The sequence below is a fragment of the Paramisgurnus dabryanus genome, chromosome 19, assembly GCF_030506205.2.
Source record: "Paramisgurnus dabryanus chromosome 19, PD_genome_1.1, whole genome shotgun sequence".
In the NCBI taxonomy this organism is placed as follows: Eukaryota; Metazoa; Chordata; class Actinopteri; order Cypriniformes; family Cobitidae; genus Paramisgurnus; species Paramisgurnus dabryanus.
Window position 1 is genome coordinate 3,928,288 of NC_133355.1, and position 14,538 is coordinate 3,942,825.

The window sequence follows — 14,538 nt, forward strand, 5'->3', positions numbered from 1 at the left end:
GTCACTGTAGCGTGAGGATGGCTGTCCCAATTTGAAAGCTTTTTTAAATGCTCACACAAGAGGATGAAATACTGCAATTTTACTTTGGTCAAAATAGTGAAATCTAAACGCACTATATGACAGAACGTTGATATGGTTACCGCTGTGTCAATCATCACAGTTTCAGGAGCCAGTCTTGTTCTGTACACATAAAACGATCATTTAGGGGATTCACTCCTGAATATTAATCCTCGAACTTTGCAGTTTGTACGGGGCCTACGAGTTTGGTTTGCTGTGAGTTGGAATAGCCAATATTTTTAAATTCTTACTTTAATTTTGGTGTGATTTAAAATCTAGCCCTCAAAATGTTAATGATTTTGGCTTCACTTTCTATTGTCTTATCATTTTGCTCTTAACAATTTATACAATGTTTAAAGCTTGTCTACCTTTAATACTGGGCAATTAAGAACAATTAGAATTTTTGTATGTTAAAATGTCTTCTCAGTTTAATGTTTAGAGTCAACCATAACTAGTCACTCAGAATGTTGTTCTTTATGTTTAGACGTCTGACATGTCAAGTTCTGGTTAAGACCCATGTCAGGAAGTTGAGGTGGGACTATGCAGATGAAATGTTAATTTATTTCTTGTAGTTGTGTTGGATTAACACCTCCCAGCATAATCTGGTAAATGAAAAATGGACACAGTGTAATTTTACTGTAATTTATTTTATTAGAAACCAGACACTTTCACCTATAGTTCATTAAACTTTCAATCACAACAGGATGTCAAATCCACAGAGACATACTGGAGATTCAGACTTCAGGAAGCTAACGCTAATTCAGATGTGATCAAAAATATAAACACACACACGCGCGCACACACACACGTTTATAAAACAAGAGATCATACAGGTGAACAAGGATTCAGTGTCTCAACAATATGATGAGATCAAGTAGAAAATCTGAAGGGCACAGTTCATAAATCTCTATGCTATAACTCTGTCTTTAGAGATGTCATCTTTTGCTTTCCTGACATTTCTGTTAGCAGCAAGGCCTTCTGTTGTCCATTATGTTCCCATCTCATTGAATTGCTAATATAGTCAATGTTGACAAAGTGTCTATATGCTCTATAAACATGATAGAAAATATATCAGATATCAAGAAAATATACTCAGATATCAAGTATCTGTCCTTGTTTCATATTGATGCCACGCTATCGATTCTACCAGGAGTCTCACGCCGGCACTGTGGAAGTTCACAGATGGGAAATCCATACAGTCTGTGCTGGGGATTTTCCTTCACGAGACCGGAGACAGAGCTGATGGTGGGAATGAAGCAGAAGAGGAAAACAACACTGACAGTCATGTTGCTCAGCCTACATCGCCCAGAATGCCGTTCAGCAAAAATTCTGTTTGATATTCTTCACTGTCAGACGCGCTCAAGTTGCTTCTTTCTGCTACTGATATGGGGATGAATTAATTATTTCACACGCACTTAAAAACGAGGTTGTTGAACAGATCATGTCGTTGATAACAAGAACAAATAACATTAAATGAATCATAATAATACTAACAGAAAAGTAAACGCTCAGCTCGTTTTACAGTACAAACATATCCCCTAACAGTTTAACGGAAGTGTCCGGAAGTTCCCCACGCAAATCAACGAAACCCACAGCGATTTCAGTTCACGCGTGTCCATTTGGCACAGCCTAAAGAAAACCCTCGGAGGCTTGCAGGAAACGTCTGCTTCCCGACGGCCGAGGAATCGGTCGACCCTCCTCAGGAAAGCTTCGCCATTCCCAGCTGGAGTCACAAAAACGAAAGGGCTCAGGCGGGCATCCACACCCCTCCTGGAGCAGATGGAAGAGCGTCGGGTAAAGCTCTCGATCAACCAACTGGAATTTCTCCTCACACGGAGCACCTAAAACAGTTTGGAAAAGCTTCTGCTCTGTTTAGATGCCCTATACCGACTCATCTTGAGCCGAGAGCTGCTACTGGAGCCAGAGAGACACAGATTCAAAAGACAGACGGGTACGGCACGTCCCCCTCTGCCCTCGCTTCTTCTGCACGGCTCTCTTTCCAAATCAACGGCAGATGAGATGTTTGGGGTCTGAAATAAAGCCCTCACACCTCCGTCTGCAGATCGATAATGTCTTGGCCCACGAGAGGGATGCTTGCTCCGGCCTTTTCCCATTCCACGCCCTGGAGGTCGAGAGGAGACGCCTGTAGCGGCTCCATGTCTTTCCTGACCCAGCCGGGAGGGGACGCCTGCGACCTGCTCATGGTCTCCCATGATCGATCCATCGGACCCTGCTGCTTATCCTGGACATCGAGAGACATCGAGAAGAGAGTTAAAGGGTTTTCCACGGATGAGAAAACTAATACTTTAATAAGTGACTGGTACACTTACGCTGTGGTTTGTTTTGTCGCTTCCCGCTGAGGAAACGCTCCATCTCATTGACTGGAGAGAGAAGAGAGAATGATTAACTCAATTTCTGATGATGTCACTCCACCGCATCCAATCCTGACACATCGCTTCACTTTACATACCTTACTGTCGGAGGCTGGCGATTCTCGGTCTTTCTCGGCATGATGCATCTTTCTGTTGAGATCCTGAAACATATTCTGATGGCGTTTTCTCGTGTGCATGATCTTCTACATGAGTAAAAGAAACAGATGAGAAATGTTACTCTCTCACATCAGCATCCAATTCATTTCTGTTTTGTCATTTAACTTTAATGTTCGAAGCGCTGTGCATGTGTTATTAAATAAGGTTTACAGTGTTCTCCTGTCTGCTGTTAATCAAGCTACTAGCTGAGCCGTATTTTACGTGAATAACAACAATTACCTCAAAGTCCAGTTCTGCATAGCGAGACTTCTGTCTCTGTGAAAGAGAGAGAAAAGACGAGTGTCAAGTTAATCTGTTCAATCATTTCATTATCGTCTAAGTGTATGGGTCAAATATCTTACCCCCTCGCTGACCTCCAGAGAGCTCATGGACAGCGTGGAAATGGTTTCGCTCTTGGACATCATGGAGTTCATCGAGTCAAAGGTGTCGCCCAAGCTGCTGGTCACGTGACTCTCGCTAGAGATGTTGTGAATGTTCTGAATGGGCGAGTCGCGCTCGGAGTAGGACACGCTGACGCGGTCGGCAGGCAGAGTTTTGACGGCGTATGCAGCCTGCGGTTCGGCGAAGGTTCCGCTCAGGTGCATGAGACGGGCCTGCGGCAGCTCGGTGCTCACGCTGTACTTGCCGGAGCCGCTGGAGTCGTCTTTGGGTTTGGAGCGCAGCGTGGAGGTGGTGTTCGGCAAGAGCACGTAACCGCTGCCGTCCGGACAGACGCTCTCGGCCTGAACCCGGGCCAGGTCCGCATCTAGCTGCTTGAAGAGCTCACTGTCACACACGTACACGGGTTTGCCGCAGGTCGGGTCCACCCCGCGCCCCTTCTCCCTGCGCAGAGTAAGAGTGTGGCTGGAGTATTCGGGAACGGGGGGAATGTGGCTCTTACTGCCGGGGTTAGACGGAAGCGTGTGGAAGTTTGGACCGAGGGGCAGAGGAAGCTGAGGCGGGGGCATCTTTTCCTCTGAGGAGCTCTTCATACAACCTGACGGGAGGGGGGCAGAGAGAGACACGTCAACTTTTATTCTTTGTTAACCTAACCTTAATGACACTACTGAGCTAACGTATCTTCAAGAATCAGTTGCTATGTGAGGTTTATTGTCAAGAGAGATTTATGTGCCTTGTGTGAGGGGTGACAGCAAGTAACGCCTCACCTGGTCGGTTTGAGTCAGCGTCCTTCTCAAAATCAGACTGAAGCCATAGAAGAAACAACAAGAAAGGTTAGATCACATCAGCTAATCTCATTAGCATCAGAACGCATCAGTTTGTGTGCGTGCGCTCACCATGAGCTGCGTGTGGCCGTTCTGTAGCGAGCTCCCAGAATCGCCATTGCCGTCGTCTTTACGGTCCACAACGCGACACTTCACTGCCTCCTGAACCTAAAAACGCACACAAACTCGTGAGCCCTCAAGCATTCAAACGCACATGAACGTCACATACACAGTGGCTTCTGGCGCGCCGCTCACCTCTCGACGCAGGATGCAGTGCACCATGACAATGATGAAACCCTCAAGAGAATCAAAGACAGCGAAGAGGATCTGGAATAGAGCGGATCGCCGGTCTGTGATGGCCAACACCGCTGACATCCACGTGAGAGCAAGCAGAGGCAAAACCACACAAGAGCTCCACAGCGACGCCCTGCGGGACACAAGAGGAACGGCGCATTTAACAACTAATGCTGCAGGTGTGCGCTGTCAAGACCGCTGTTGATCTAGGTGCGTATAATCTTACCCAGCACGCTCCTTCAGTTTCACATCGGTGATACCGTCCTTGGACACAAGCTTGTTGAAAACCAGAATACCGATCACCATGTTCACCTAAACAGCACAAAGACAGAAAGATGTTACTGAACGCTCAACGCTGCGTCTGCATGAATGTGCATTGAGTGAACACAAGCAGCTCCTTACCAGGACAACGGCAGCGGCCGGACCCACGAACGAGTACAAGAGACCGCCCTCGAGAGACAGCCAGCAGCTGTAAAGACAGACAGATTTTCAGAAAATGAACATAACTGCAGCTGCGTGTTTGTCAGGGTGTTGTGTTAAACAAACTAGGAGTACTCACTAGTTTACGGTGCCGTAACCTTTAGCTTTGGTGAAACCCACAGAAACAGCGACCACTAAAGCAGGGAGACCTGATATGAAGAAACACAGCGTTACAACCAATCAGCAGCTGAAGAAAAAGTCTGAAACCAGCACACAGACACAAACTCACCCCATCCAAGACACAAGAAGCGTTTGCGGATGATGCGATTCCGCAGGCGGCCCGTGACGGCCATGTACGACTGCCACGCCTCCGTCAGGACCCAGCAGAATGAAGACAAGAAAAAGAAATGCAGGAACGCCGCCACTAACGTGCACATCACCTGCGTGAGACAAAACAAGACGCGAGTGAGCCACAGCTGAGACGTAAATACCAAGAGGTCAGCGTCGGGATCTGGGGTCACCTCACCTTGTTGCGAGCTTGTGTCTGACCAATCAGAATGAGGGCATTAGAGCAGATGATTGACAGACAAAAGTTGATGAGGATAACGGAGCGCTCAGAACGGATGTACCTGAGACAGAAAACAAAAAGTTATTCCATTAATAAACCTGCACACTTCCTCACTTAAAATCCATTGTTCAATTAATCATTGCGAGTCTCTTACTTCCACACTGAGACGTAGATGATGATGAGGAGGAGGAGCGTGAGAGATGACACCCCACATCCTACGATCATCGTAACCGACGGCAATAGAGACTTATCCATGTTCTGTGAAGAAAAAAACACCAACATCAGTGTTAATTCACACGCTTGGGACAAATGACTGTCAGAAATAGGGCAGCTCATGTGAAGGACACGTGAAGGTGATAGAGAGAGAGAGAGAGAGAGAGAGAGAGAGAGAGAGAGAGAGAGGGGAGGGAGATAAAGGGAGCGAGAGAAAGAGAGACAGAGAAAGACAAAAAGAGAGAATTGCGCTTGTTAAATTTAACACACACTCATTTTATTTCTCCTTCATTTGCCCTTCAAACACAAGACATGTAAAAAGTCACAGCAACGTTACCGCGCAACGCGTCAAAGCAGAACGCGTCGCACAGCATCGCTGATGATAAACAAAATGCGTTCTGTCTTCACGCGTCGCGCTGCAGCGCTGATAACCACATTAAAGCGCGCGAGAGACTGCGGATGTGGTTACCATAGCAACTGCTTCTCGACTCTGCGCCACGACGAGCATCAACCAAATCTTTACATGAATTAAACTGCTGCCATATGATATACAACATACAACACAAAAACACGACACAACACACACAACGTAATCATTCATTCATAGACATGACATCAAATATCAGCATTCATTTAAAAACGCACGAGACTCACACGACGATCGACAACACGAAAACACACACACATGCACGGTAAGACGCGGCGGTAACGAGACACTTACCGGATCGGGGTTTGGTCGCGCGATCAGGGCGAATGTGGACAGTCCGTCACACACGCATGTGCTGCTGAAGTCGCGCGACACCGATCTGCAGCCGCGCGCGGACCAGGAGCCGAACGGGGACGCGCTGCACACAAACACACACACACATTATAAACGCGCTCGCTCTCTCACTCTCTCTCACTCACTCACTCAGTGATACGCTGAAATATTTTCATTTACACATTCATGCATTTCACCAAATAATATTTAGTTTTTGTTAGAGATGAAGTCTATTTGTGTTGAATTGTTGATAAAACGTTACATAAATAAAGGGTCTGATATCACATCTTACATGAAAATACTACGCACGGATTTTTTAACATAACAAATAAAATCTACTTAAACATTTTTATTTTTACACGCCAATGCTGATCCGACTAAAAAACAAACACATCTGTGTGTCTTTTCCTCTGTCTGTCTGTCTGTCTGTTTGTTTGTTTTTGTCTGCGTCCGCATCAAACAATGAATTCAGGGTAAGAGAAAAACAAAATAACAATAAAAAAGGAAAGAATAGCTGAATCATGTGTGACGTTTTATAAAAGTTTAGAATAAAAGAATGAAGATGACTAATTTATTTCAGCTCAGACTCTAGAAAGTGAATCATGCTTCATCCATCTGCATGTGTATGTGTGTGTGGGCAGTGAGAGAGAATCATTAAGAGGTATGAATATTCATGAGGTCATAAGTGATGTGTTGAAGAGGGCGGAGGCTCATTTGAATATATTTATCAGCTCTTAGGGAGGTTTGGAGAGTACACACTGTACTGAGGGCACTAGAGAGTGTGTTGACCTTTCAGGCAGTGATGATAACACACACACACGCACACACACAAACGCGATTCCACCCACCTGTCACTCTCGTCCCAGGCGATGCAGGTCTCATTAACAGTGCCCTGAAAGACAGACAGAGAGAAAGAGAGGTGAGAGGTCTGGTGAGGAGGTGTGTGTTCTGTGTCATATGTCACTTCCTTCTGAACACCTCACTTTATTCTATGAAACAGGACAGAACTTTAGATCAGTGTTTTCCCACCCAATCCTACGTGTCGGCCCTACCAGGACGTTTTAGATCTCTTCGTACATGAAACACCTGATTCATTTCATCAGCTTCCTCCCAGAATGTCGGAGATGTCTCCCTTACTAACCAGTTTTATATAGGAAGACATCTTAAACAACCTGGGAGAATGCGACATATCCAGCATCTATGCCCTAGATCTGTGTCTGTTGCCATGGTTACTCACATTGTGCAGGTGGGGGAACTCGATCTCGACCGGAGCCGACAAGAAACCGGGGTTGGGCTTCACTGTTACCGTGACAACCTTTGAGTTCAGCAGTGTGTTATTACTGTGGGAGGTAGATATGAAATGTCATTAACCAGATCAATTATATTCACTGTTATTCATGACTTAATACACCAAGAATTACACATAATGTTTAGACTGCAGTAAAGTGTTCACCTCTGAAAGGACAGAATTGGGGCCAGATTTCTGTAGAGAACGATGCCAGTCACAAAACCAGTGCTCTGCTCAGCATCTAAACACACATTCAGAGCGGTGTTAATCTCAACACACATATAAGATGCATGCTTGTGTGTCTCTCTGTGTGTGTGTGTGTGTGTACCTGGCACGTCCAGACTCAAGGCGTTGCGGGATACAGTAATCTTCTCTTCTGAATTACGGACCCAATCGATCATCCCGCGCCAGCCCTTCATGGGAAATGTCACGTCAGAGGTCATTGTTCGGGGACGCTTCTGGATGCTGAGCTCTGATTGGGCAGAAAACACCAGTCAGACACACACAAACACACATACAAATCCACCTGCCCCTCGTCATCGCTTTCACACTCACCCAGATTCTCGGTGACCTCATAGATGTCCTGAAAATCTCTCATCTGACGTCCGATCATGTCAATGAAGTTCTCGACCAGATTAAAAAACTCTCTGATGTTTGCACCCATCTGTAGTAGAGACACAAAGACGGCGTAGATATGAATCCACACACACTCTTAACTTAAAACACACAACCAGAGGAACATTTTATTGATGCATCAGATCTCATAACTTCAGAGTTCACTGAATAGTATTCAACCCTTTTCTCTTAAAACTCCACCTGAGAAATAAAACTGTATAGTAAGTGTACAGACTTGATGACTCACCAGCTGAGCTTCCTCCCATTTGTCTTTGTTTGTCTCCTGCAGTAAGTTACTGATGGTGTTGGCATAGTTCTGTGGGTCAAAGCATTACAATTAGTTAGTTAGACACTTTGATCATATTCACTGTATTCACATGTGTGTGTGTGTGTGTGTGTGTGTGTGTGTGTGTTTGTGTGTACCTCTACATCAACATTGCTCAGACTATATCCAGATCCTCTGAAGATCTCGGTGCTGTTCCTCAAGACCTCCATCACAGCCAGCAGATCTCCGCTGTACTTTGTACCATCAGTTGATGCCATCCTAAGTTTGGAAAGCACCTCCGATACGCCGTCCACCAGCTGACCGCGCTGCAACTGAGTCACGTGATCGCGTGTCTGCAGACAAGAGGGGCACTCAGTTTTCTAATTGTAGGCCTAAAGTCTCTGCACAGACACTTTCAGAGCTCTCTGTCTGTCTTACCTGCGTCTGGATATCCTGGAATTCTTTGGAGATGCATTTAACGTAAGTGGGGTTTTCCCAGAATGCCAGACCCACAGCGTCCAGCGTGCATTTTCGCAGAATCATGCCTGCAGAATTCACAGAAGGGTAAACACTAAGTTGGAGGGAGCATCCGTCCTCGTTTATCACGTCTAACTGACATAAACAAACCACAGTAGCAGTAGCAGAGCGCTGGGATCAGTACCTGTGGCATCAGATGGGCAGGGCACAGCCGCGGTGTCGCCAGCGGGGGTCTTCTTCCACACCACACTGCTGTAGTTCTCCTCTCCGCAGATCTCGTGAGGTTCTGCAACACAAAGTGATCAACGGTCAATGCCACTGCCACTTCTTTCTTTCTCAAAATCACTACATGGTTTAATGCCTCACCTGGACAGCGTTTCTCGTTACAGGTTCGCAGCTCTGTTTTGTCACCGTTGCATGGCTCTCCTTTAAAAAACGGCCCCTCGCACACTCTCTGTCTCAGCTGGTGACCTCCACCACAGCTTTTACTGCAACTGGCCCACGTGCTCCACGACAGCCACCTCCCGTCCACTAGAGGAAAGCAACACAGGACGTTAATACCGACCACCCAATCGGATAATGCATTTTACGGTTTACATTTTATTCAAGCATTTGTACCAGGGCAATCTCGGAGAAAGCAATTGCTGGTCTCCAGCCATTCCCCTCTGCACTCCGAGCCTCCGTACGATGGACCGTTACACTCGCGGGTTCTCTGCATCGTTCCATTAGAGCAAGAAGATGAGCACGGGCTCCAGGCGGACCAATCGTTCCAAGAACCATCAACTACAAACAGAGAACACAGGCAGTTGATGTGTTAGTTCACAGTTGGTTGAGTTATCATTGAATGAAATGAGGAGAAAACAGACTGAAAGCATAAAACGTGTTGACTGATTTCTCACAGCTGAGATTGTTAAGGTCTACAGTGCCACCTGGTGTTCAGAGCTTGAATAGCATTAAGGCTGAGGAATTTGATGCTCACCTGGACAGACGGCGATGTTGCAAAACTTGGTCTGTTTGGCGGGTCCGCGGCAGGGCGTTCCACCGTGCCGAGGCTGTTTGCAGGTACGGACACGATCGCGATAACCACGACCGCATGTGGATGAGCACAAACTCCACGGTGCCCATTCGTCCCATGAGCCGTTCACTGCAGACACAAAATCAATGTTAAAGCTCTGTTCACAGGAGAGACATAATGTGTGAAACGTGTGTTTGAGTGTACCTGGGCAGACAGCAGTGTTGTTGCAGGGTCGATTCTCTCTCAAAGGCCCGATGCATGGTGTACTGTGAGCAGACGTCATGCAGGAGCGAGAACGTGTTTGCCAGCCTTCTCCACAGCTCACAGAACAAACACTCCACGAAGACCACTCGTCCTGCTGAACTTCTTCTGCACACAAACATACGGGTTAAAAACAATGTCTCTGAGTGATGCACATTTGTATTTTGAGTTAGGCTAACTCTACTTTAACATTATGATGGAGACACACACCTTTCTGAGGGGCCTGGTTTGCCATTATGGTACCATCAGCATCTCGCCGTTGGCCGATGATGGCGCGTAAGGCTTGACTCCTTTGTCTGACTTGACCTGCGTGAATCGACGTGACAAAAACGAGTGTAAACTATGACATAATTTTATGACTGAATGCAGGATGTGCTGATGGACACTAAACTTACCGATGCAGGGCTGAGGGTTGCAGGATCGTCCCTCCTCTACCACACCCTCACAGACGCCATCCTCAGGTTGACATGAGCGACTGCGCACCTGGACTCCACCGCCACACTCATTACTGCACTCGGACCAGCGGCCCCAGCCGTTCCAGCCTCCTGCAAACCAAACACGCAGCGATCAGAGTCTGAAAGAGAGCCTCAACAATTCCCATCTACTACTGAAGCAGACGGCACTGACATCTGCTGGTCAACTTTGGCATCTGCAGCAAACTTTACAAGTCCAATCCGTTCGATGTAGCATTGTTCTCTTGTAAGTGTGGGTTTTATATTTGCGTGTCTCCATAACAGCAGGCCTGATAGGTCAAGTAAACAAACATTCTCTGATTTAAAGAGAATGGCAGGACGCCCCGCACGGCTGTCTGTGAACAAGTGAACTGCCTCTAATACCCGAGGCGCTCTCTGTGCATGTGGTGCTTTTGGAGCCTGATGGGTTGCTATGGAAACCTCAAGCGGGCATCGATTGCTTCAATGGAGACTTTGTGAGCATGACTATAGAACAGCTGCTCTGGCAGAGCCGCATTGACTGAACTAAATAAAAGAGTTTTTCTTTTGGAAAAGCATCAAACTCTGTTTTCATTTTAGCAAACAATTACAGTGACATTAACATTCTGCAACTGAAACCTATGTGTGTGTGTCTGTGTGTGTGTTTTTGTGTATGTGTGTGTGTTTAGATGCATCTCACACACTTACTCATGATCTCAGCGTCTCGGTTGCTGTCTCTAACGGTAGGTGTGCACTTCTCTGTGTAGACTCCGCCCCTATAGCAGCCACCTTGCCTCCTTTTGGGTGGTTCCCAACATTGGCAGGGCGTTGCCATGATACCGCAGAGGTTTCCGTGGGTACTGGTCGCCAGGCAATCTTCCAACCATTGACACAGCATCTCACAGGCCGGCATGCTTGGGTTCCTCTTCCCCACAACCAGAAACTCAGCACTGAATTGGCTACCTTCGTCATTTTCCTCAACGGCCTCCACGGGCTCCGTACCAAGACGTGGCGTCACTTTTCGCAGCTGTAGGAACTGTTTGCTGGACTCCAGGTAGGCCACCGCAGAGGACGCGTCACACAGTCGCACCACCTCATCGAAGCTCTCCATTCCCAGGTACGTGCGTGAGGTCTCCAGGAAGGAGTCGAACTGGAAGGTTCGGATCTGGCGCGGGGTGCAGGACTCGGTAGGCTTGGTGATTTTCATGTAGACGGTGTATCTGCGAGGATCAGGATTCTGCAAGGTCCAGGAGCACGGCGATGACGACAGGGCGGTCTTAGAGGAGAATACGCCAAAGAAGCGGCTTTGCTCCAAGGTGGCGCAGGTGGCGGAAGCAGGCCCAGAGGGAGTACAGATACCGGGGTTGAACATCAAGCACGCGTACAGCGCCAACAAGACGAACCGCCACTCCATCTTCTGTCTTCTGGAGGACGGGTGGACCCTCGATGGATTTGTGGTTCTATGTGGTTCAGGGGATTTAGCTGAGCTTCTTTTGACCTGGCAAGGGTCTGGTTTGTTCTCTATGCTTAACCTTGATGGAGGGTTTTGATTCTTCACTACGTTAAACTGGGGCCATGTCTGTAGGACAGGAAAAAAGAAGACAGTGAGCATCATCAGGGTCTTTCAAATGACTGAACAGACAGTAAAACAGTTGAGCAAATGCACTTGTGAATCACATCTACTGAGGAGCTCTGCACGAGCTCTGCACTGTCGGAATGTTAGCCGCTAATGTGCACATCGCCATTACACTTAGACTATAATTACTGTGCCCTTCACAGGAATCTCTCTCCCCGCAGTTCTCCGCTGCCCACGCTTTCACACGTGGCGCAATCGATTGCGTCAAACTGACGTCCACGCGGACTCAGCTCACGCCCACGAGGGTTCGGTGCTAGAGAGACAGAGATTTCTGCAGGAATGCTCACCCCTCCCTTACAGAGCACAGTGTTTGCAGAACTTTCTCTGCCAGTTTCAAAGAAGTCTGACTGTTGCCATAGCTACAGGTGCCCGAGAAACACATCTCCTGTGTTACGGGCATCTCTGTGCATTTGAAGGTGCACTTTAATTTGCCTTCCCTCACCCCGAGGAAAAGAATAACACGCAGCAGAGATGCATGCAGCATCAGAGATCTTCCATGTGTCATCGCACACCTAACACAAAGACGCTCATTTAAAGACTCTCTCAATCTGTCTGCTGTATTTGGAAATAAATTATTATTTTTTATTTGATTTTAAACTCTGTTTAAAAAGCTTTCTTCAGTTTTACAGAGTCAAACGCACTGCTGACAGAGTTTATTACTGATGCAAAAAACCGGAAACTATTATCTCTACAGAGAGCACTTCAGCTCCGTCGATCAGCCTCTCTCTTTCTCTCTTTCCTCCGACTGGTGGGCTGAAATGAGACATTATTTAGGTGGTTATGAAAACAGCTGATTTTTGAGAGAGCTGAAGTAGAGACAGGAGGAAGTGAGAAAGAGATTCTCAGAGGTTATGTGAATGATTGGATGTGAAGCCACAGATCATCATGGGCTGCACATCTTCTAGCCGCTCTGATCCTGAAATGAATGTCAGATTGTGTGTGATCTGAACAAACACATGGGCTTTGTGTTTAATCCTGGGAAAGTCTGAAACACACACAGCTCTTCCAAACACATGCCAAGCCATCTGTGGGCTCAGATCTGTTACTGAGACTCTTTTGCTTTGAGAAGAATAACCACACATGTACTCTCTGACAATAACACACACACACATTTAGTATAATAAAATGCTTTTTACAATATTTGTGTTCGTGCTGTTAATGTGCTTCTATATCATTTTCTAAAATCACTTTGATTCAAAATGAATGCTATGTTCTTATTAATCTAAACATTCGGACTGCATTGACTCACTAAATAAAAAATAAATGAACACAACGGCTATAACTAAAAGAAGAACACAGCAGCACATGCACGCGCTTTAGACACGATCAGCCAATGTCAGACACTTCGAGGGAATTTTTCAGTGCGCAACAACTTTACAAACAACACAGCGCATGGTATTAGTTTGGTGTAATAATGTCACGTAGTAAAAACTGAACATGCAGACGCGTTTCTTTTCGACTAAAATAAGTCAGAAATTCGTGTCTTGGATTCAAGTAGATTACCTTTAATCATCTGCAATAATATGAGAAAATGTTTATGAACTAACTTGCGTGGTCAAGAAGAAGACCTTCGGTAAATAATCACAATGTTCATCGCCCGCTTCTATACAACAAACCTCACAAATACAGACACACACATACAGAACAAACCAAAGTCACATGCGCGGATAGAAACACAAGAATTTACATTGAGACGATTCAGCACCACGGACAGCGACAATGGAGAAGTTCAGCACCCACCGCTCATCCACGCATTCATCCACGACTCTTAAAAACCACCAAAGCAGCTCATCAGAAGCAACAGATGAACAGAAAGTTTGGCATCACTCAGCACACGCGCCTGCAGACACTCCTCGATCAAAGCACAGTGCGAATGCATAAACATTTAACTTGACGCCACACTTCTGTTACCTGTTTAAAGTTACTGTAGAGTCTCTATAATGCGCACTCCATCCAACGGTTTCAAAGTCTTCGACGGGAAAGTTGGGATGCGGGATCAAACGCGTCCAGACGTCCCGGATTTGAATTTTCGGCGCACTTCACTTCCACAAGCGCAACGGCACAAAGCGACTCTGATCAAACTCCAGAGAGTTTACTACCAACCTCTGCGTCTGTTTCTGCAGCTATTCCACTGAGAGCCGATGCAGGAAAATAAACGAGCAGCTCCGGTGGCGCGCTCGGGCTGTGGTTGGTAACTCTCGGCTTCGGAGTCTTGCAGCTTGTGGTCTGAAGTGGTTTCAGTCCGAGTGTAGCGTGTGGCCTCCTCGCGCTGCTTTATATACCCCTCCACCCGCGTGGATTGCGCGCACCGGTGAATGAGACAGCGCGCGGGGGAGAGTGCGTGTGTGAGTGCGTGCGCGCGAGCGCGATGGTGAGCGCCAATGTTCGCACAGATGAACGCAGAACCGGAAAGAGAGAGAGAGAGAGAGAGAGAATCACTATCATCAAAGCAGCTTTCTCTGCTCAGACTCACATTCATGTTGGCCG

At 46.8% G+C, this 14,538-nt stretch overlaps 1 protein-coding gene across 2 annotated transcripts; it reads right to left on the bottom strand.

Moving 5' to 3' along the window:
* Nucleotides 1-685: 685 nt before the first annotated feature.
* LOC135773731 (adhesion G protein-coupled receptor B1-like) lies at nucleotides 686-14,286 on the bottom strand. Of its 2 annotated transcripts, none has more exons than XM_065283490.2 (32): nucleotides 13,963-14,286; nucleotides 11,124-11,994; nucleotides 10,380-10,529; nucleotides 10,195-10,290; nucleotides 9,928-10,089; nucleotides 9,688-9,852; nucleotides 9,327-9,491; nucleotides 9,075-9,239; nucleotides 8,893-8,994; nucleotides 8,670-8,776; nucleotides 8,390-8,584; nucleotides 8,214-8,282; nucleotides 7,907-8,015; nucleotides 7,680-7,823; nucleotides 7,517-7,592; nucleotides 7,301-7,403; nucleotides 6,912-6,955; nucleotides 6,025-6,148; nucleotides 5,245-5,348; nucleotides 5,049-5,151; nucleotides 4,812-4,962; nucleotides 4,662-4,731; nucleotides 4,505-4,571; nucleotides 4,329-4,414; nucleotides 4,064-4,235; nucleotides 3,881-3,976; nucleotides 3,752-3,788; nucleotides 2,948-3,582; nucleotides 2,826-2,861; nucleotides 2,528-2,632; nucleotides 2,388-2,438; nucleotides 686-2,299 (listed from the first exon to the last, which is right to left on the bottom strand). In XM_065283490.2, exons 2-32 carry the CDS (start codon nucleotides 11,827-11,829, stop codon nucleotides 2,102-2,104), a joined length of 4,593 nt encoding a protein of 1,530 aa, XP_065139562.1. In that variant the 5' UTR covers nucleotides 11,830-11,994; nucleotides 13,963-14,286; the 3' UTR covers nucleotides 686-2,101. The 2 variants fall into 2 exon arrangements, with proteins under 2 accessions (XP_065139562.1, XP_065139553.1); XM_065283481.2 differs by having other exon boundaries at nucleotides 9,928-10,092.
* Nucleotides 14,287-14,538: the final 252 nt, after the last annotated feature.

Bases quoted from the DNA above. Each gene is read 5' to 3' on its own strand.
- LOC135773731 (XM_065283481.2), bottom strand. From the start codon at position 11,829: ATGGAGTGGCGGTTCGTCTTGTTGGCGCTGTACGCGTGCTTGATGTTC. The intron at 4,572-4,661 runs GTGAGTACTCCT...CTGTCTTTACAG, and splicing joins GGTTACGGCACCGTAAACTA to CTGCTGGCTGTCTCTCGAGG. The intron at 3,977-4,063 runs GTGAGCGGCGCG...GTGCGTTTTTAG, and splicing joins ACTGCATCCTGCGTCGAGAG to GTTCAGGAGGCAGTGAAGTG.